At 37.0% G+C, this 23,576-nt stretch overlaps 1 protein-coding gene across 5 annotated transcripts in view; it reads left to right on the top strand.

The window, feature by feature from the left end:
- Nucleotides 1–23,576, top strand: part of LOC109043427 (splicing factor 1) — a 138,801-nt gene that overhangs the window by 62,744 nt on the left and 52,481 nt on the right. For all 5 annotated transcript variants that reach the window (XM_072297254.1, XM_072297253.1, XM_072297256.1 and 2 more), the window contains exons 6-7: nt 11,534–11,640; nt 13,324–13,490. In XM_072297254.1, coding sequence (XP_072153355.1) covers nt 11,534–11,640; nt 13,324–13,490 — 274 coding nt within the window. The remainder of the gene's footprint in view (nt 1–11,533; nt 11,641–13,323; nt 13,491–23,576) is intronic.

Raw genomic sequence — 23,576 nt, 5'->3', positions numbered from 1 at the left:
ATCGTTTCGTTAAAAGTTGTGTTATCGCCATGATCAAGAACAGAGTGATTATTTTCGCCGCGTCAATCGATAAACGCCTCTAATCTCGTCGATAAGTAAAGGGTGCCCTGGAGCGGTCGTTTTCCTATCGATTCGTTGCATTCGATGCAAACCTAACATAAAAATCGAGTTGTTTACCTGTAGTGATCTAGTGTTTCCACATTTTTTGTACTTTCTTAGTTCCTTCTACTTCTTTTTTGTCATTATTATGGCACATAGGGTGATCCAGACCACTCGTCTACTATCTTTTTCTCGAAAACGGCGGAGAATTGAGCTTCGGGACAAAAACTTTCATAGGGTTAATCGACCCCAAAGAATCGAATGAATATATTTTCAGCCCCCCAAAATGGCCTCTTAAGGGGGTTTGTGGGGGAGCCCCCCCCCCCCGTTTCTCGCGATTTTCAAGTAAGAAGGGTATGTTTTGACTTTGGATTCGGAATTTACGGTATAAAATAAGAACATTTTGCTCTTTGCTTTTTTTTCCATAAACCCCCCTTTTTTGGAGTTATGGGGCATTTTCGGGCATTTTTGGGGCAATTTTCCATTCGATGCTAAGCGGCCAAATTTCAAAATCCAAAAATTTTCTGAGAGGAGAGGTCAATACCTTTTTATTGATGTACCATATGACCCCTGTTGCAAATTTTGGGAGCCACAACCCCCAAAACTTTTGGGGCTTTGGAGGGCCGTAAGTCAAAAATTTCAAATGGCAAGGGCATGTTTTGATTTCAGATTTGGATTCTACGCAAAAAGTTACGTAGAAATGATATGGCGCATGGCCTCTTTTCTCAATTTTTTTTTTTGCCCCTCATTTTCTCCAAAAATACATGGCTTCTCACGGGGAAATGGGGTTCTTCAGTAATTTGGAGCAATCAAGCCGTGCGCCATATCATTTCTATGTAACTTTTTGCGTAGAATCCAAATCTGAAATCAAAGCATACCCTTGCCATTTGAAATTTTCGACTTACGGCCCTCCAAAGCCTCCAAAATTTTGGAGCAACAGGTGTCATATGGCACATCAATAAAAAGGTGTTGACCTCTCCTCTCAGAAGATTTTTGGATTTTGAAATTTGGATAATTTGGCCGCTTACAGCATCGAATTGAAAATTGCCCCGAAAATGCCCCTTAACTCCAAAAAATGGGGGTTTAGGGAAAAAAAGCAAAGAGCAAAATGTTCGTATTTTTTGCTGTTAATTCTGAATCCAAAGTCAAAACATACCCTTCCTACTTGAAAATCGCGGAAACGGGGGGGAGGGCTCGCCCACAAACCCCCTCAAGGGGCCATTTTGGGGGGCTGAAAATATTTTCATTCGATTCTTTGGGGTCGATTTACCCTATGAAAGTTTTTGTCCCGAAGCTCAATTCTCCGCCGTTTTCGAGAAAAAGATAGTGGACGGGACGGTCTGGATCACCCTGTATGCTCCTAATTTTGAATGATATGCACCACCGGTTTTTTTTAGCACTTACTGCTTTACGAGGTACATTTTCGGTATCACTACTGTCTAAATCCATTCTCTTTATTACTTAATATTTAAACGAAACGGAAGCACCAAAGGACGACGGACCGGTCTTATGGGAAAAGTGGGCCCGGTTAATTCGGCTGCACTTTTGATATGTTGTAGGTCTTAACCTACTGATCAAAAGTGTCAGTGGGTGTTTCTTCCTATCTCGAAGTTTTACCCCCCATTTTGGGGGTCAAAGTTGCCAATTCGGCGTATAATTGGTAATTTTTACATCCAGGTTTGTTGGTCGCCTATAAGATTCTGAAATGGTTTTTTGAGTCTATTGTATCCTCTGAATAGGCTAGAGACCATCCGAATTCAAAAACTGAACAATTGCGCCTTATGGGGAAGGGGGGGGGGGTATTTACGCCACCGATTTCAGCGTCGGCGAGTCGCATTTAACCGATTCTTTCGCCATGTTTTGGAGAATTTCTTATACAAATGATTGCGACTGCATCTTGAAAGGTCGACTAAGATTCAGCTCAGAATATACCCCGGGGGGGGGGGGGGGGGGAGTGCGCGATCGAACTCGGGCAGCGAAACTAGCTTGCGCGGGTCGGATCAAACCGATGCCTCTACCATGTTTTGGAGAACTTTTCATGCAAATGACTCCGGCTGCTTCTTGAAAGGTCGACTGAGATGCAGCTCTGAACATACCCCCTGGGGGGGGGGGGGGAGGGGGCGGAAAGTGCGCGACCGAACTCGGGCAGCAAAACTGCCTTTCGCGAGTTGCATTAAACCGATGGTTTCGTCATGTTTTGGGGACTTTCTTATCCCAATGAGGCCGACTGCATTTCGAAAGGTCGACTGTGATGGAGCACGGAGTATGCTGTAAGAGAAAGGAGGCCTCTCAGTTCGCACCCTCTATCACAATAGGATCTCTCAGCATAGGTCAGTGTGGCACTGACACTAGTATAGTAGTGGCACTTTTTAACGTGGCTAGTACGATTAAAACTTAGAAACAATTAACGCATCATTCAATTTTCAGCACATCTTGATGCATCTCAGAATTTTGGCAAGGATAAGGGTTAGTTGCTTTTGAAAAGAAAAAAAAAATTAAAAAAAGAAATACAAGACCTTGTTTTTTCTTAGATTTTTTGAATAAGTAGAAAAATCTCAGCGAGCTCGCCTCACTAACTGCACTGAGAGCTTCCAGATTTGGTCCATTACTTATGGAGCTCTGGTAGAAAGAATGAAAAAACGGGAACCAGTCAAAAACCTTCAGAACTTTTTGCATTGCATATATTGCCTCCCACGGACTGCATAAGTAATTAGTACTTGTGGATCACATACAATCTAATGTGGCATCTTCCGTAACGCCATCATTTAGGGTAATTATCTCTTGGATGTACTCTCCAGAAACGAAGATTAATCGCTGATTCGTGGTTAATCTCATTGCTAATTGTAAAATGGATCGAAATTGGCCACATCGATATGGATCAAAAAAGTGCCACTATTATACCATGTGTCAGTGCCACACTGACCTATGCTGAGAGATCCTATTGTGATAGAGGGTGCGGATTGAGAGGCCTCCTTTCTCTTACAGCATACTCCGTGCTCCATCTCAGTCGACCTTTCGAAATGCAGTCGGCCTCATTGGGATAAGAAAGTCTCCAAAACATGACGAAACCATCGGTTCAATGCAACTCGCGAAAGGCAGTTTTGTTGCCCGAGTTCGGTCGCGCACTTTCCGCCCCCCCCCCCCCCCCCCCGGGGTATATTCTGAGCTGAATCTTAGTCGACCTTTCAAGATGCAGTCGCAATAATTTGTATAAAAAATTCTCCAAAACATGGCGAATGAATCGGTTAAATGCGACTCGCCGACGCTGAAATCGGTGGCGTAAATACCCCCCCCCCCTTCCCCATAAGGCGCAATTGTTCAGTTTTTGAATTCGGATGGTCTCTAGCCTATTCAGAGGATACAATAGACTCAAAAAACCATTTCAGAATCTTATAGGCGACCAACAAACCTGGATGTAAAAATTACCAATTATACGCCGAATTGGCAACTTTGACCCCCAAAATGGGGGGTAAAACTTCGAGATAGGAAGAAACACCCAATGACACTTTTGATCAGTAGGTTAAGACCTACAACATATCAAAAGTGCAGCCGAATTAACCGGGCCCACTTTTCCCATAAGACCGGTCTGTCGTCCTTTACCTAATGCAATTCACGATTTAATCACGCGTAATTGAGGTTATGTTTACTTGATGTTGAATATCTCTATTTCCTCTTTGCTCCGATAGCAGCGCTGCAAGTCACAAGGCAGTCTGTGATTGGTTGATTACTTTCAAATTATTATCCTACACATTGGCAACAGCGCAGTCGTTATCGATAAGTTAGTTGGTCAGAGTTATCGATCGACGCGCTTTAATTATCTCTCGCTTTCTTGGTCGTCGATCGATATCAGAAAATTAGCGAATTGTTGACTCAAATAGCAACACGAAAATAATCGGCCTGCAGAGCTATTTTGAGTATTTTAGTTCTTTCCAATATAGTTTTGGCTGGGGTGTTGTGGTCTAGGTTTTCAGTAAATATTTTCCATTGTATTCTTTTTTGTTTTTTAGTAACAAGTTTATATTGAGCTCTTGCTTTAGCCCATTCCAGGTAGGTGGTTATGTTCAGGTTATTTTTATATGCTAGGGCTAAGTTATCACGTGTGTTTTTCAGGTTTTGACATTCTTTATTCCAACAGGGGATTGTTTGTACAATTTCTTCTTTTTCTTAGAGGAGGTTTGGGAGGTTTTATTAAAGGTTTAAAAGGGATAGGGTTGATTTTATTCTTGTCGTTTGCTTAGGTAGAGTGTTTGTCCAATGATTGTAATTAAATTTTCACTATAGTAGTTTTTTTCAGTTAGTTTAGAGTCTAACAATCTTCTGTAATTTGACCAATCTTTTAATGTATATTTTATCCCAGGGTCTACTAGGGACTTTTGAGAACTTGAGGCCGGCATTAGTAATCTTTTGATAAAACAGAGATAAGGAAAGTAATCACTTCCCCTTGTGAGTAGCACCTCCCAGTCAGATTTGTCTGCAAGGGAGTTTGATATAAAGGCAATATCATTATTAAACGGACCTTGGTTGAGAGCTGATTTCCTGGTGGGTTGGGGGTTTAGTGAATTAATATTAAGAAGTTTAAGGTTTTGAGTGATTTCCATTAGGAGAGAGCCTCTTGAATCAGAAAATTCATAGCCCCAAGTTGGGTGTTTAGCATTGCAATCTCCTGCCCGAAAGAAGGTTCTGTTGGACAAATTGTTAGTTATGAAAAAGTCATTAAAATCATTGAAAGTATATTTGCTAATAAAGTTGATGTACGTATTCAACCAATACAACTCTGTATTGTCTATGATTAATTTGATAACTTGGCTTTCTATAGATTTATTTAGCTCCCCGTAGATTTATCTAGCAGGCTGTCATGTGATATAAGGCACGGGGAATGCTTTAAATTTTAGTTTAATTTGAGTTAATAGACCACCGTAGCCATCTACATGGTCTAATCTGAAACAGATATATCCAGACAATTTCTTAATGTTGTTATGTATCATCCAAGCCTCAGATGACATTATTACATCAGGGTCGTATTGGTTGATGAGGAGTCGCAGATCTAACTAGTCAGCTAATAGGGAATGAATGTTCCAGTTACGTATTTTAAAGTTGTTTCGATTTTTCAATTTCTTAGTTACAGACATGAATGTTGGAGATTTTAAGAGAATTAAACGATTTGAGAGTATGCTGGTTTTAATGAGTTATTGGAACAGATTTAAATACATTTTTTTATGCATTTTTCAATTTTAACTGTACTGATAATTTTGCAGGGATAGTGGTTGATTTTTTCTTTTTTTCCTTGGGGATTTTTTTTTTCTTCTTCTTTTGGGCAGGTTTGTTCTAGACTGTTAGGGTTTCCAATTTCAGGATTATCAGATAAGTTACGGTTTTTTCGGTATTTTTTTCATTGGGAGAGAGCGGTGCTTGTTTAGATAAAAGATTAGTTTAGCTAGACTCAGATATTTTTTTTTGGTGAGTTTACGTTCTTTTAAGGATTATTAGGATTAGATTGGATAGGTTTGCCGGACTGGTTTACAAGGGAGAGATTAGAGTAGGAGTTAGAAGTGGTAATTGGTTTGGTATGAGTAGTAAGCTTGTTTGATAATAACGTAGGGTTCGATTCCCTTTGAGTTGTTGAGTTCTTGAGTGGCTCAGCATCAGTTTTAGTAGTAACGATTTTGGGAGTTGGTTGCGGTAATTGTGAAGCCATTGTTCAGAAGGGAAACTCTTGTCTATCGTTTGTTTTGCTTTTTTAAGAGTAGGTGAAGGAAATGATACTACTTCAGGAGAAGGGCTACGCAGGTCCTCAATAGTGTATTGAAACTTTCCGATATTGTTTACATTATCTGGTCTCTAATTGGCTATATTAATTCTGTAAAAGAAGGAAGTTACTCATATTAAGCTCATTGATATCTATAGGTAGCCCTTCTTTCAATTTAGTTCGTATATATACATAGGTTGTCCCAAAAGTACTGCACGTTTTTTTTTTTTTTTTTTTTTTTGGACGAACGGTAGCAGATATCAATATGCGGTTTGTGTGGTCTTAAAGATCGAGCAATTACCAATAAAACAAGAGAAATCCGAACTCTCTAAGTCAAAAAATGACCAAGTTACAGCGTTTTGAAAATGACTTGTAGAGGTGACCCCTCCAGGATTTTTAGCCTCTTTTCTGGGAATAAAAACAAAGAATTAAAGATTCAAGTGGTTTTATTAAATCAATTTTACAGAATCTTACCAAGATTACTAGCATTTACTCTTCTTCTTTGGACGACTGAACACTAGTTTCCTCCTCAAAATACCTTCCATCACTTGGCACACAGCGCCGCAACCGTTCTTCCCACTTCTTCAAACATGTTTTTTCGAATTCTTCTTGCCTGATATTCCTTAAGAAAGTTTCAACAGCTCTTTTTATCTCGTTGATGGAGTTAAAATTCCTGCCTCTTAAGCCCTTTTTCAACGTAGGGAATAACCAAAAATCGCAGGTTGCAAAGTCCAGGCTGATACCATGTTGCCAACTTCATTCGATCGCGACGATTTCTCTGTAGAATTTTTGATTAATCAAATCTTTGTTTTTTTTTTCCCAGGAGAGAAGCTAAAAATCCTGGAGGGGTCACCTCTAATAGTCATTTTCAAAACACTGTAACTTGGTCATTTTTTGACTTAGAGAGCGCAGATTTGTCTTGTTTTATTGGTAATTGCTCGGTCTTTAAGACTACGCAAACCGCATTTTGATACCTACAACCGTTTGTCCAAAAAAAAAAAAAAAAAAAACAATCAAATCTTTTGTTTATATCCCAGAAAAGAAGCTAAAAATCCTGGAGGGGTCACCTCTACAAGTCATTTTCCAAACACTGTAACTTGGTCATTTTTTGACTTAGAGAGCTCGGATTTGTCTTGTTTTATTGGTAATTGCTCGGTCTCTAAGACTACACAAACTGCATTTTGATACTTGATACCGTTCGTCAAAAAAAAAAAAAAAAAAAAAAAAACGTGCAGTACTTTTGGGACAACCTATGTACTAATCGAGCATTTAGATCTATTTTTTGTATATTTTCTTCTAGTATTTTCAGTTCTTTTGCTGCCTCTTTGTAAGAAAGATTTTGGGATAACGTAATTGTTTTTTATCTCTTTTTGTTTTATGAATTCAGGGCAGGTAAGCGAGAAGGTAAGATGTGATTGGTGACAACCGTAGCATTTTACCTCGTGAGGGCATATATCATGGGCTGGATGAATAACAGTACATTTACGGCAGCAAAGCTGACTTTTACCAATGAGATTGCCATTAAACTCAGAACGATGTCCATAATACAGGCAGTTATAGCACTTTATCAAATTGAAAAAGGAGGAAGTGGTAGAGCATTTAGTATAGAAAATGAATAGAAAATCTGTGGTTACAGACCCCTATCATAAAATATCTAATTTCATTGTAGGAAATAACGCATTGTCTTCGTTTTTACTATAGATTCGCCTAACGCTTATAATATTAAAGTATTTGTCCTGTAGGTATTGACCAATAGGGTTTATATTGAGATCACTATGAACGTTATTAACTATGGTTCTGTGTGTAATATATTTTAATGGAATATAGCAATTACATATTTCTTATGGGATTAGATTCACATAATTATCTATTAAGTTATTTGCAAAATCTTTACTTAAATTTCAATATGAATGAAATCTTTGTTGACCCTCTAAATATTCTTTCTCCCTTCGATTCTTTTAGAGTGAAGAAATTCACCCATAAGGGTAAGGTGTCTTTTTTCTATCTCATCTTTATTTAATGCAACAACAGAAGGGCCATTGGTATCTTTGTTGTATCTATACTTATTTTTGTCTTTAATAATGAAGGCTTTACGATTTTCTATGAGAATGGGTCTTACTTGGTCAGAGGCTGAAGGCTGGTCGGTTTAAGAAATAGTAGATGGTGAAAGGTTGACCTTAGAGTGGGACAACTTTGATTACGTATTATTGGTACATTGGGAGATAGGACTTGCGGTAGTTTGACTAGAGTCTAGGGTATCCATTGGAATGGGATTCTCCCGGATCAGCTGGAGACTCTAATTGATCCATGTTAACCTACAGAGCAGAGTTTGAGTTACATGGTGGAAGAAGGGCAGTTAGGAAACTGAAGAAACTCCACTGGTTAGACGAAAAACTAAAAAAAACTGAATCACATCATCATAGAGGGCAAAGTAAAAAACAAAAGGAATAAAGCCATGAGGCTGAAGATGGAGGTTAGTAAGTCGCAAGAGCCAGAAGAGGTAAGTGCAGCCAGATCAAAACTAGACTCGAGAATGGTGGCCACCCGAATTTTTATTTTTTGAATTGAATTGACTTCGCCAAAGTCGTCAAATTATGCAAGAAGTATCAAAAATGCGGTTTTTTGTACTATGTGGCAACTTTTCTGCAGAATTTATTTTACAAGAAAGAAATATAGATACTTCAAAGTTCAAAATCGATTATGGCATCAAAAAATATGATAAAGTCCCTTTTCTAACAACAATGCACAACTTCTAGGACAAAAATAGACCATAATTCCAATTTGTCTTAATTATTATAGGCACTTTGACTGTAAGCTATGTTTTACAATCAAAGCATTGGGTGCAGAAAGGGCATTTCTTGGTTGCCATGTCCCGAAATCTCCGCTAATGTTTCATACACTCCATTGACAGGAGCAAATTTATGGAATTTTTTGGAAATCTTGTTGAAAATTGGTCAAGCGGGTCCTGATCTAGAGCGGCTCAAAGTGCGTGCCGGCTCAAACCTATAATATCATCTAGTTTGACCTCCCAAAGTGGCAGAACTGAATCATGATTTGCAGCATTTGGCCCTTTTTGGCACTAAGCCAACGTACTATCTAGGGAGGAAATTATTGGGTTAATTTTCTAAAATTTTTCACTTTCAGCTCTGTAAAATCCTTAATAAATCCTATTAAATTCAACAAATTCCATAAATTTGCTTCTGTCAATGGATTGGATGAAATGTCAGCGGAGATTCTGGGACATCGCAACCAAGAAATGCCCTTTCTGCACCCAGCGCTTCAATTGCAGAACGTAGCTTACAGTCGGTATGCCTGGAATACCTAATTAAGAAGAATTGGAATTATGGTTTATTTTTTCCCTAGAAGTTGTAGATTGTTTTTAGTAAAGGAACTTTATTAGATTTTTTGATGCCAAAATCGATTATGAACTTTATTTGAAAATTCTACAAAAAAGTTGCCAAATCGTGCAAAAAACCGCATTTTCTGCACTTTTGGCACATTTTGACTACCTTGGAGAAGTCAATTCATCTCTGTTTTTGAATGATTTTCCTACTAACTTTCAGAAAGATGAAACCGTGTTAAGCAATACTAGAATTTGAATTGGGGAAGTGGACTAGTTCATTTTTGCCGTAATTTATGTGTTTGTGCCTTTGTCTCCATGAGGTTTTCTATTAGCAAAGGAGCATTTTTTTAGTGTAAAATACAGACTTTCTCTAGTTTTAAATTTTCTGGAAGTGAAAAATGATTAGCTCAAACTTCCTTTTTTCTCATTTATTTTGCACAAAAGACTCAGTTTAACTACTGTTAGTCCCTGAAAGAAGTGGTAGCACACCCAGCAAATACTTCACAAATTTGCTAAGCATTGCAAAATTTCTACTTTTTGTCTGAGGCAAGTAGAGCCTAATGTTAATGTATACTTCGCGGAAATACAACACAAGAAATTGACCAAAATTTCTGTAATAATGGGCCATTGAAAGATGTAACTTCCTTTAGTGATTGTAAATGACAAAAGACTAGGTGAAACGTATAAATTATTTACCCCAAAACTTATATGTTTTCAAGAATTCTATTTCAAATTAGGTCTTTTTCACCATCCCGCATACCCTCAAATGTCAGAAAAATGTCAAGGAATTTCATTTTCTACATCATGTGGCAACCCTGTGCTCGTGAACAATGTAAATTCCCCAAGTTTTCTTCATGATCATTACGAATTTTTTGCCGAAAATTTACCTTTAAAGTCGTAGTTGGCGATGCGTAACTGTCTGGACATTTTCCGTCTTCAAAGTCTCTTACCTTCAAACGTGACCGTAATTTGTCACGTTTTTTTACATGGAAAAGTTCAGAGTCATCATTCTTTTCAATAAATAACCGACGGTTTTAATCGTTTTGCCCTATTTTGTTCACAACCCATGGTGATGTGACTATTTCTGTTATCATGAAATCACCCATTGGTGAATCTTTTCTATCAAATACGCTTGATCAGTGGCGTAACGGGCGCCCCCGCAGACCCTGCTATGCAGGGGGGCCCAAGCGCCTAGGGGGCCCTCGGCCGCCGGATTTTTTTTCTCTCTCTCTCTTTGATGCTTAGCTTTGGTCTCGAACTTTGGGCTTTTACTTACCAAGATGGGGCTTCTTCCGCTGATTTTTATTGTTAGCTCAGGGTTTTTCATACTTCCTTTGGACTGTTCCTGACTTTTTTTTTGCTGAAGGGCCCCTGCCTTCCAATTTCCACTCAGTGATTACTAAAAATTTCTCTTTTTTGTCACTTTCTGTAGGTATTTCGGGCTTTGGGTGACCCATGAATCTAAAGGGCCCACAAGGCCCTTCGGGGCCCTTCGATTCTTGGGCCTGCATGGGCCTTTCTGTAGATCCTGGGCCTGGGCTGGGCCCCCGCCACCCTTTAGATCCTTGATCCTTTAGGGGCCCCATTTAATCGGGTACGGGATCAGGGACGGTGAGAGGAGAGGCATTCCAAGTCCAAGTCCGTGATTTGAAATGTCTTGGGCCAAAAAACGGGAAGGGGTGAGGGGAAGAGAGGGGCGGGAGGGGGGATGATTTTGGAATTTTATCGACATGGGGGGGGGGGGGGGCTAGAAAGAATTTTGCAGGGGGGCCCAGCGGAAGTCCGTTACGCCACTGCGCTTGATAAAATATTTTTTAAGCCTCTGTTTAAAAGTCTTGTAATTAGATTAATCCATCAGTTGAAGAATGCATGTTTCACTGATGAAAAATATTTCCTGACGTGTGCAAGATGGTGAAAATGCAGCTCATAAAAGAAAGGGCAAGGTTTTTTAGGGAAAGGCTTTTTGCTTTTAGTTTGGCTAGCTAAAATATGTTCCCTCTTGTTCCCACCAACCGCGTGATTTTTGGCTTGTCAGCGCATTTTACAGGGTCCTAAGAAACTTATTTGCAGAATTCTCACAGATTAGACCATCCTAGATTTTTAGCGGCAAAATTTTAAGAAATAATTACTTATATGGGAGCGATTACGCACGGTATTGTTTCCTCTAAGTAGTATTTCCATGTAGTTTTGCTAGGGTCTCTTTAATTCTGATTTGACATACTGCCAAATTTCAGATGAATGAATCCATCACGTTAAAAATCATTTTTCCAGCCGTTTCTATGAGTTTGTACTCACTCAAATGTATCCTGCTCAAAGTATTTGTTTTCTTCATTCTATTTTTCCAGACCTCCAGTTATTAGAGTAAGCGATAAGGTCATGATTCCGCAAGAGGAGCATCCTGATATCAATTTTGTAGGACTCTTGATTGGACCCAGAGGAAACACCCTGAAATGTATGTTCTATCTGAACCAGTGATGAGAACTTTATGAGTGAATTAAGTTCTTCATTTTTTTTAATTTAATTTTTCAAAGATTGTCTTCTTCTAGCAACGGGAATACAGTAGACCCTCATTTTTTGCCCAAGTTGAGTCCTGTGGAAACGTCTCAAATTAGGAGAAAATAAATAAATATCTGGAAACTTCCGAGTTTGACGTATTCAAAAGATTAGAACATTAAATTTCTTTTCATGAAATATTGGGGTTGCTCTGGGTAGAAAATCACCTTCACGGTGCGTTTTAGACTGTCAGCTTGAAACTCTGCGTAAATGACATTAAAGAGCCCAGGGCTTCCTAGAAGCCCTAAGGCAAGCAAGAAAATTCGAAAATAACATAAAAGCATCAGTACGGACCTAAGTGCATGATAAGATGTGTCACATAAAATTGAAAACTGTTATGAACCCTCGCTTCTACCTTCGCTGTGAATATGAAAATCAACTAAATATAGCATTTTCTGGGCCAATTTTGTCAGTTCGAAAACCTTAGCATTATAGCCACTTCACAAAACCCTTAAACGCCGTTTATGAATTAATACGTATTGAATCCCCATTTCGAGCCATTTGGCGACCTGGTATTTATTAGTAAACGAGAACTTTCTCTGCTCAAAGTTGCTTCGTATCGCCAAAGTAGTTAAGCCGGTCTTTTCAACATTTCAACAACTTGAACTTCTGCGAAATTTCTTTCAAATATCCTACATCGGCACAAGAACATCCATTGGAAGTACTTGTCGCCTTTTCTTCTTGTTAACACGGAACGTCACATCACAATTCACATCCTTGGTCCATCGTCTTGTATAGTTCGTGATTGCTTCCCATTCGGGTGCAATTTTTGCGATCGAAATATGCCAATTGTTTGTGCCAATTATACAGAAGTGGCAGTAGTGACTTTTGACCAGTACAATAGGCTCATTAAAGCCTCTGAAAAATGTGAAAATAATGAAGTCAGCTTTTAACGGCCATGTTGGAAAATGGCAGCCCAAAGTTGGAGAGCCATTAAATGACCTAGCTCAGGTCTCGATCCTTATTCATTCCAGATTCCTTAAATGACATTTACACCATGTTTCCTGTCAGTAACCCAAAACGCATCATTCTGACTCTTGAGTAACCCCACTGAAAAGACAATATGCTGAATATACAATTGTGTTGTTTCTTTTTAATTACCAGATTACCAAGCGGTCGTCCAGAATTTGCATGCTTCTGAAAAGTATGTTCCAAATGCTCAGGAAAAATGTCCTGATTGGTTGTTTGAGGACTCGATCAAATAGAGGCGAAATGTATTTGAGACCCAACAGTAGCTATCAAAGCATTGTATTTCAGGGAAGCAAAATGATGTTTTACGCTTTCAGCATATTATTTGTGGGTGACAATTCTCTTTTTTGTCATAATAATGATTGAGAAATATTTTGAAAAGAGATGACTGAAGAATTTTCTTTTTTAGTCAGGTTTTTTTTAGACAGATTACTCAGAATATCATTCATTATACAAAATTCAATTTTCATTTTGAAGTATAATTCCTGCCCTGCAAAAAGTTTTTTATGAGCTGTAACCCAAGCAGTCTAACTATCTGTGTGAAGCAAAAGGCTTTCATTTTCTATCATTAATTTTTCAAAAATGTCTAACTTTCCTCATCTTTTTCTTGTAGCAATGGAAAGAGAGACTGGTGCAAAAATAATCATTCGTGGTAAAGGCTCTGTAAAGGAAGGTAAGGTCGGTAGGAAAGATGGGCAACCGTTACCAGGGGAGGATGAACCCTTACATGCGTATGTCACAGCAAACAATCCTGAATGCGTGAAAAAAGCTGTTGAGAAGGTAAGATACTTAAATTATTATTTAGAATAAAAATATGTGTGGCATGAACCATCAAAATAAACAAGGACACTAAACTTCCAATGTAAACCTGTGTTAAAAACCGTTTTTGCGTAACTGTAGCAAACCTGGCAAAGGGTGCGGTGATCCAATCCCATAGCGATGCATAATCGTATGTTTATAGGAGATTGTGTTTTGCACAATGTTCGTTCCCTTCCCTTGCGTATTTAAATCACGCGGATGACACTTGCAGAGGAAAGGAATTTTCAAGAGATAGTACTCTATTTCGTGCGAAATAGTAAGTAAATTGGAATGGCAATTTATTCCAAGAGAAAAATTGATATTTTAATCTGATGCAGGAGGGATTCTGTATTACTCTGTTCCGTAATCTCTTGAACATTCTTTGGTGTCTCACATCTGCCAATTCATCTATAAATTTGATAATTTTTGATATTTTGATAATCTCTACTTTATTAAGCATATTTACCACCAATTTTGAGATTTTCTAACTTTAAAAAAAATACTGAACACAATATACCTGCAGTAAAAAGTTCATGTCTTATTTATTTGCTCTTATATTGAAGTAAAAACAGGAGGAGCACAAAATCAGAAAATTAATTCAATTGATATTACTTCACATTAACTCATGGAAATTAAGATCAAGATTCAAGTAATTTAGGTCCGAAAGGAAAGAATTCCTTATCAAGAATGGACAATGAGAGGCACTAACAAATTTGACCTCAAGAGAGAGTTAAAATATTGATCAGACGTGTGCAAGCAAGCTGCATAATAATTAGAAAGAATAGAAGAGGAAGGCACCATCAAATAGGGCAGGAAGTTAAGAAGAAATGGTTTTCCTATGAAAGTGTTTTTTCTTTCATCCGGATCAAGTAACATAATTTTTTATATGATTATGAGTATGTAAATACCTCAGTTTTTATTTTACTACAAAACTGAGAAGTTGGAACAGCATTGATGAATTGAGGAGTAGAACGCAGAACAAGCATTTCTCGAAAAATCTTGTTTTGAGATATAAGCAGTTGAAAGGTTGAATGTTGTTCCTGGTAACATGTTTGGCTATATGTTGTTCAATTGTTTTTTTCCATGAGAATACAAGTCCCAGGAAAAGCACTGACGGTTGCAATTATTTTTTGAAGGTAATTTTTTAGTTGAGTCTGGCATTCATGAAGGTATGGACCCCCTAAATAACCTTTGGACCCCCCTAACTTTTGATAGGGGGGTCGGATCGACTTCCGGTTTGCGCCAAAAATGTTTTTTTTTTCATGCTCTTTCTAACGATGTATCACATGATGGGGGTTGCCATTTGAAATTTTTGAGTTGCCCCCCGCCCCCCCCCCTCCCCCTGGGGGGGGGGCGTGAAGAACTGGAAAGTACCTCAAAAAGCTTCCCCCTCGATATGAGGAAGGACGCCACAAACCGCAAATCGATATCATAATTAGAACTAAAGTTATGGCCAGTGGTGCGTAACTTTTGAATGACCCTGTATGAATGCTTTCAAAAATGTTTTACACCTTTTGGTTTCTTGATGTTTTTCTAGCCTTAAAATAACTAAAGAAGAGCAGTTGTGTTTTATAGTTAAAGTAAATTTTGCCAATAATAGAATTCAAATATCATGGGTTCTTTGCTAGCGTAAGTGGGTCTCTGTACCGGTTTTAATAGCGCTTTCTTCAAATCCTGATATGCTCCAACCTTTTTTCATGAGAATCGTTCAGGACTTTCTACGGATGAGTTGGATTGATTTTCAAGAGAACTTGGTACATGGAGTAAATATCATGAATGTCTGTACGTGGCTTTATTAAACTATAATCTGAGTTTTCCCTGAAAAATCTTTGAAACGTGCTATTTTTCATTTTTAGTGGTTCATCACTTTTTCTTGAAAAAACTCCTGAAATCATGAATACAATTTTGTGACTGTTAAGTCTGAGTGATAGAAATATTTTTGTCAAGTTTTAGCCGTAAAGTAAAGTGATTTTTATGTGGGATTGATGCCAAATGAATTTGAGCAAGTTTCCGAACAAACTCTTTGGTTTCATTATTTTTGGTTCTAATGCCTCTGAAAATTTTAATGCTGAACTGTCCAGGGCTGTTGATAAGTTTCTTTTGGATAACCCCCAGCCTGCTATAACCAATTTGGAAAAGTCTGGAATTAAAATTGGTCTATACAGTTTCTTGACTTTCTAGTCCTTTAATTTAATGTGTCCAGATAAATTATTTTTAAGAAGTTTTTGGCTTTTCAACCCTCATCAAGTTAGCTAGGTGTGTATCTTGCTCATCTTTATTGGCTGATGTATAAAGCTTTCCAAAATTACATTTTTGATCTACGTCACAAACATGTTTTCAACAGGTTTTTCTACCACATGGTAAAATGATTGATAAGATAATCGAGCTACAAGCCAAAGAATAAATTAAACAAATGATATTTCAAACTACATAGAGATGAGAAATACCTAAAAACTCAAAGGAAACAAAACGAAACAAACGTTTGACTGCCAACAACTGCGGTCTGCTTCAGTGCAACAAGTGGAAACGTTTTACAAAAACAAATTTGAAAAACGAATAAAAAAAAACCATATAACAAAGCTGCAAAACTATTAGCAAACTAAGTATAGCGAAAATACAAATCTATTGGAATAAAATCAAAATAAGGCAAAATTCAAGAAGAAAGAAGAGTGATAGCAGTGATGAGCAGGAAGTAGGTAAATAATATAACCAAAGACAAACAAAAAAAAAAACAGAGGGGAACTACAGCACTTACAATGTTCTAAATCCCAAACTTATAGTAAATGTAAAACATCTTCGCGCTAAATTAATTCATGAGGCTATCAGAATCAAAAAGTGTCCGGATGCTGTTAATTTCTGTACTGACACCCAATGCCGTAGTATGTAGTGTGAATGAAAAGTTTTTGTAAATCATGCATTGCTGTTAGCATTTTTTTGTCCGGGTTGGCCTCCTCTATATTGCTTCCATTCTGTGTTATTGAGCCCTCTTGTAGACTTTAGTGAAACCTTGCCTGTCTATGCTGTAGTTCCCCTCTTTTTTTTTTTTTTTTTTTTTTTTGTCTTTGGTTTTATAATTTACCTACTTCCTTCTTATCACTGCTATCTTTCTTCTTTCCTCTTGAATTTTGCCTCATTTTGATTTTATTCCAAAATGTAGTTGCAATAGATTTGTATTTTTGCTTTACTTAGTTTGCCAATAGTTTTGCAGCTTTTTTATGTATTTTTTTTATTCTTTTTCAAATTTGTTTTTGTGAAATGTTTATGTAAAATCTCACCAACAATTCGAATTTTCCGTCGAAAAATGATCTCCGATACCGAGTTTTACGAAAATCAATCGAACAGGAGTGGACTTGGCATTTTAGGCCATGGCCGCTATCTGTAATTTCGAAATATTGAAAATCTGACCAAAAATTCGAGTTTCCCGTCGTAAAAAACCCTCCGGATTCCGAGTTTCACGAGAATCAATCGAACAGGAGTCGACTTAGAATTTTAGGCCACGGCCGCCATCTTGGATTTTGAAATATTGAAAATCTGCCCAAAAATTCGAGTTCCCCGTTGAAAAATACCCTTCTGTCCCCTAAATTCCACAAAAATCCGTCACAAAATACCTCCTTAAACCTTAAATTTCGTCTACAAGGCTGTGACGTCACGCGACAGGATTGAACCTGTTCGGCGCGGTGCGCGTAAACAACCGCGTATCTCCAATGCAATACTATAGGGAGAATCAACTTTTCGCGCTTGCGGGCGTCCTAGGCTGCAGATTGGAATCGGAATAATTTTGATCAACTCCTCTTGATAATTGCTAAGTTCAAAGGAAATCGCTTCGGCCAATTTTTCTCTAGGGCGGGCAGAGTGAGCCGGTGAGGCAGCTTTATATAGAGTAATAATAATGACTGCCATGATTAAGCAAGAAGAACAGAATCTAACAACAAGCGGGAAAGCTCTAATACGTAGGTATTTGAGAAGCGCTCAGCGGTGAGCGCAATTTTAATGAGTCTCAGCTTTAATTTACTACCTATTAACTGAGTATGTTTAAATTTGCAATAATAAAATTAAGTAATTCTTAATACATTAATAAAACATCTAAAATGGTGATTGCCCCCCCCTCCTCCCACCATAAAGAATTCCAAGATCTAAAAGAAAAAATAATGATCCATTACTTAAATATTGAAATTTTAATACATGAAAAATCCTTGATTTCTCATAAAAACAGAAAAACCTATTACGGCTCCAAGAAAAATAACTTTTCTAGAACACTAAAAAAAATGTATCAAAGATGCACGTATCACTTAACGAAGCCAAATTAGTTGTTTTAATGTTGCCCTACTTGGACAAGTAAAACATAATATAGGTAAATAAATGAGAGAATTATGAATATTAATAGGTAAATGATGAGACAATAAACGAAATCAATCAACTACAACTGAGTACTGAAGGTAACTTTTCGCGAATCGAAGGCACCATAGGTGTCTGGTTCGGTGGCGGGCAACTAGGTTGCAGCACACTATGCTAAAACCTCCTAATGACCCATGGTGTACACTCTCCTCTGTTTATTCTCTGTGATACAATTTCTTTTCTTAGTGATAACAGATGCAGGATAACAATAATAATCTAAAACCTAAATAGAGAAAGAGAATTCGTACAATACCAGAATTACAATCAGGGTAAACGGAAACTACATTCATTTTTTCCTCCTCATTAAATTATCTTGAGCCATAGTGAAAAATCTTTCTAATTCTCCTTCCACAGTTCTCCTTCTGACCGCAAATTGTTAATCGTGTTCTCCTGAAAAGTATAACTTAAATCCTACCTTTCATTCAGTAGATTTGTAATTTATCATATATTTTAGGAATTTGAATAGGTTTACAGTAATTTCTGGCCAACCAAAGGCAGAAGTTGCCTCTACGCCTTAATTTATAAAGGTAACTTACGTTCTTTGTAATTATTAAACCATGCTGGCCCAAATATCTGAAACCTTCTGCTGTGATAACATTGGAATCAGTCACTGTAACAGGGACATTAATATCTTCAATATGTCTTCAATGTAATCTGTAGATAAAATTACCTTACCACTCTAAAACATTACAACAGTCTTTCACCATCCTAACCTTTTCAAATGTACAGCTTGGATATCTGCTGCATCATGAATTTGTGCGTAATCAAACCATTTAATTTTTGGAACTCTTTGAGATTTTTAATGGGCCTGTTGCAAACTTTTGCTAGAGCAAAAATAAGAGTTGTTTCTTATAGATAATGCCTCAAAAATCACGATGAGCGCATCGGCAAAGTCTGAAATGCACTCATAACTTCACAATCTGCGTAAGAAATTTGCGTTTTTTTAAGCTTTCCGCTTCAAAAACGATACTACGGCACAGGTGAGCATTTTGTTAGAGGAGTCGCTCCGTCGTCGGCGATATTCATCATGGCCGACGCTTGCGCGCAGTTCCGCGCGTAATTCCAGGAGAGTTCAAGGTCAATCAATTCGGGCGTGGAAAATATGAACGTTAACACGCCGATTGTTATCTGGTCTAATTCAGTTCAGGTGTTATCTCGTCCCATCACACGTGTTTTGGCGGATTGACGTCGGCCATGATGAGTATTGCCGACGATGGAACGACTCCTCTTACAAAATGTTCACCTGTGCCGTAGTATCGTTTTTGAAGCGGGAAGCTCAAAAAACCGCAAATTTCTTACGCAGACTGTGAAGTTATGAGTGCATTTCAGACTTTGCCGATGCGCTCATCGTAATTTTTGAGGCATTATCTATAAGAAACAACTCTTATTTTTACTCTAGCAAAAGTTTGCAACAGGCCCATTGTAACGCGTCACGTACTTGATATTAAATTAGAGTTGCTCTGTTACCAGGCGAGAAGGTATATCGTAACAAGTCGATGGTGAAACTAACAGACCACGTATCTCGATTGCGGTGCTTAAAAATCTCCACTCCCATTTTATTCTTTTGACGGAGAACAAATCAATTTTGCTCCTTGGTTTTCACAGAGTTTTCTTCGCATAGAGAAGAAAAATTGCAGAAGTTTTTAAAAATTGATGTTGGTTGGTTTTCTGTGTAAGGAAGAAAGTACCTATGAAAGGAGGTTTAAAATATTGCAAATTGAAATACGTGGTCTGGTATTTTCACCGTCGAACTGTATTTTACAGAAAGTACATTGTGAGTATGGAGCTGATCACTAAAACTGCAATGCATAGATATGTACTATGTAGGATAAAGGTGATTGCAACAGTATTTGTCATGAATGTTTCATGACACCTGCAGAAAAGATCGGTGGTTCCTGAGTGATGACAAGGACTCGAGAGTGAGAGGTTTCGTTGAAACGTATAATTCTCATATGCATCTGTTGAGGCATGGATTTTTGGCATGCTCAGGAGTTGAGTAAATTAGAAACCATTTCTCATAAGCTGATAAAGTCAAGAGGAAACACGATCAAACTGTAGATGTTTTGATACTTTGAGAATGTAAACAAAGACTCAACCTTAAAAAACTTTCACAATAATATCATGAATTTTCGGAGAAAAAATGCGAATCCTGGACTTTCAGAGATAGTTATGAAGTAACTACGAGGGGTATTCGTAAAGTAAGTTAATATTTGTCATATCTTCTAAACTAATAAAGATAATTTAAATCTGTAAAAAGTTTGTGAATTGTCATACTCTCAGCTTTCTAAAAAGTTTCAGTTTTTTAAATATGGTCTTCTGAGTGCCGAGTGACATCAGTTTTCCCACACCCGTCTCTCACCATAGCGTGTCCAAAATTTACGCGCGCTGGGGAGGTCACAGGACGGTAGCATGCGGCTTCATCTTGCAAATTGTCAAAATGCAATTTTTTGTTTAAAATTTAAAATTTCCATGTTTGTGAAGACCTGGCTTTACTTTTCCATGTAATCCCCATCTCGTTGGACACATTTTACACACCATGACAAGAGTTTTTTTATTCCATCAGCGTAAAACTGGCGATTCTGTTTTTGCAACCACTTTTATTTAGTTTTTTTCACCTCATCGTCGTCCACGGAACTTTTTTCGCCAAAACTCTTCTCTAGCTCAGGTAATAAGTGATAAATCATGTGGGATGAGATCCTGAGAATAAGGAGGATGTGGGAAAGGTCTCATTTTAAGGAGGTCGACAACTGATTGGTCACATGAGCTGTATGGGGCCTAGCATTGTCATGAAGCAGCATCACTTGACGAGACAAAAGGCCAAAGTATTTTCTTTTGCAAGCTGATTTGAGCCTTTTCATGACATCACAGTTTCTGTTTGCATCAATGTTTGTGCCTCTTTCCAAGAAATAAATAAGTAACACTCATCGAGCACCCCTAAAGACGCGCATAAATTTTGGACACGCGGTGGTGAGAGACGGGTGTGGGAAAACTGATGTCACTCGGCACTCAGAAGACCAAATTTAAAAAACTGAAACTTTTTAGAAAGCTGAGTTTATGTATGTTTCTAGGGGTTTTTGGGGTCGTTGTCAATATTTTTTTTATTATTATTTTTTTTTTTAATTTTTTAATTTTTTTACCTTTTTATTTTAATTTTTTTTCTCAAATTTTTTTTTTATTTTTTAATTTTAATTAGTTTCATTTTTTGTCATTTTATTCTTTTTTTCTCCTTTTTTTTATTTGATAATTTTTTTTTATGTTATGCTTTTTTTATTATATTCTTTTTTTATTATTTTTTTATTTTATTCATTTTTTGTTATTTTTTTTATTTTATTCTTTTTTTATTATTTTTTTATTTTATTCTTTTTTTATTATTTTTTTTTATTTTATTCTTTTTTTATTATTTTTTTTTATTTTATTCTTTTTTTATTATTTTTTTTATTTTATTCTTTTTTTATTATTTTTTTATTTTATTCTTTTTTTTTATTTATTTTTTTTATTTTTATTTCTTTTTTTATTATTTTTTTTATTTTATTCTTTTTTTATTATTTTTTTATTTTATTCTTTTGTTATTCCTTTTTTTATTTTATTCCTTTTTTTTATTTCACCCTTTTTTTATTTTATTCTTTTTTTTTATTTTATTCTTTTTTTTATTTTATTCTTTTTTTTATTTTATTCTTTTTTTTATTTTATTCTTTTTTTTTATTTTATTCTTTTTTTTATTTTATTCTTTTTTTTATTTTATTCTTTTTTTATTTTATTCTTTTTTTTTATTTTATTCTTTTTTTTTATTTTATTCTTTTTTTTATCTTATTCTTTTTTTTTATTTTATTCTTTTTTTTATTTTATTCTTTTTTTTTATTTTATTCTTTTTTTTATTTTATTCTTTTTTTTATTTTATTCTTTTTTTTATTTTATTCTTTGTTTTATTTTATTCCTTTTTATATTTTTTTTTATAATTTCATTGGTTCAGAGGAAGTGAGCTCATTTAGGATAGAGCTTTTGTACAAGCCAGGCTTAAACAGTGGATACTCATCACCGAGATTGGTAGATATCCCCGCCAAGCTAAAAATATAAATATAAGGAGAACAATTAAATAAAACCTCCCAGAGTAAGACCAGAAAACGCCTTCAAACGACTCTGCAGCAACCACACACACGCGGGGCGATAACCCGATAACCGACGGCAGACGGTATAATATACAGAAAATATTAGGAATTGCCGATTTTCGCTGCTTTTTAACTTTTGCGCCCCTGTAGCAAAAAAACTACTCAAAGGATCATGCTGAAATTTGGCATGATGATTCTTCAAGATTCAAAGGCCATACCTTTTGGTGTCTGATCATTCAAAACTTATTATAAACGGAGATATGACGTTTTAAAGGTTATAAAACGCTACCGGACTTCCTTCGTTTTCTAGAACTCCTGGTCTGGATATAGCTGTTGATTCTCATTGTTAGCGCGCTTTTTTTATCAAACGAAAACAAAAACACTTGAATACACTCTTTCAGTGTCAATGAAAGAACAATTTGGGAATTTATTCGGAATATAACTATCACGGAAAAGTGCGTCAAATTAAAGTTTAGCGGCTTCTTTCATATAGTCCAGTACCACATGTGCATCCGTGTGCAGCTTCGTGGGTAAAATTGTTGTGATATGTCATTCTCTTCTTTAGGATGTCTAGAATCAGAATTTCGATGGTGTCAAGTTCAAAAATTGAACCGACGCCCAGAATTCAAGATGGCGTCCAAGATGGCCGCCGCCATGGTGAAAGTTTTAAATTTTGCGGATAGCGTCGAGTCAGATGTCGATTCCTATGTAAAATGACACGAGGAATCCGAATATCACATTTAAAAACACCCCCGACCCAAAGGAGGGCTCCAAATCCAAGATGGCGGCCAAAAATACCACTCAGGGGTACTAATTTGCCTATACGGGTCCAAGTGCATAGTGATGTATCAATTATTAGGTTTTCGGGGTCGTAGAGTCCGAAAATGAGGTCCATTTTTCGCTGCGGCCCTCCAGAGACCCTAAAATCAAATATGGCGCCCAAAATGGCCACCGGTTTTACGGCTGAAACACCAATTTAGCGCAGCTGTGATAAGCAATACGTTCAAAATTTAGTTTTGTGGGGCAAGGAGTTCGAATAGGAGATCAAATGTTTATTCCTACAAAAAATTAAGCCTCCGAATCGAAAATGGCTACCGACATGGTTGCCAGTTAGAGGCGCAGGCCGGTAAATGACTATTGATATTAAGGGGATTTGCCAAAGGAGCTAGGGGTTTCGATAAGGGCCGTTTTTCGGCCCATACCCTGAAATTCTTCAATTTTACGATTTTTTTGCTTCTTGGGAGTCTAAATTTTACGGAATGTGTCATGCTTTTGTCATTTTCGGCCTATTTAGGGGTCTAATGCTGGCCTAAACATGAGTCTGAAGGCTAATTTTTGCGGAAAATTCGGGTTTCTTGGCATTCGACGCGCTGCGCCCGCTGTTTCATAACGATCAAATATCATCGGAGGAGCAAATTTTCCTTCAAGTATGTTCATTAAGGGTGTAAGATATAGTCACTCTGGCTAACTTTCGTCGATGGCAACCCTTGTGCTCAGTATTCGAAACTCACAGGCGCCAACGCGCCAAATGCGCCTAAAACATAGGTCATTGCTTCTAAAAAAGAAG

This window comes from Bemisia tabaci, chromosome 2 (genome assembly GCF_918797505.1).
Source record: "Bemisia tabaci chromosome 2, PGI_BMITA_v3".
Lineage (NCBI taxonomy): Eukaryota > Metazoa > Arthropoda > Insecta > Hemiptera > Aleyrodidae > Bemisia > Bemisia tabaci.
This window is presented reverse-complemented; position numbering and strand designations above follow the sequence as displayed.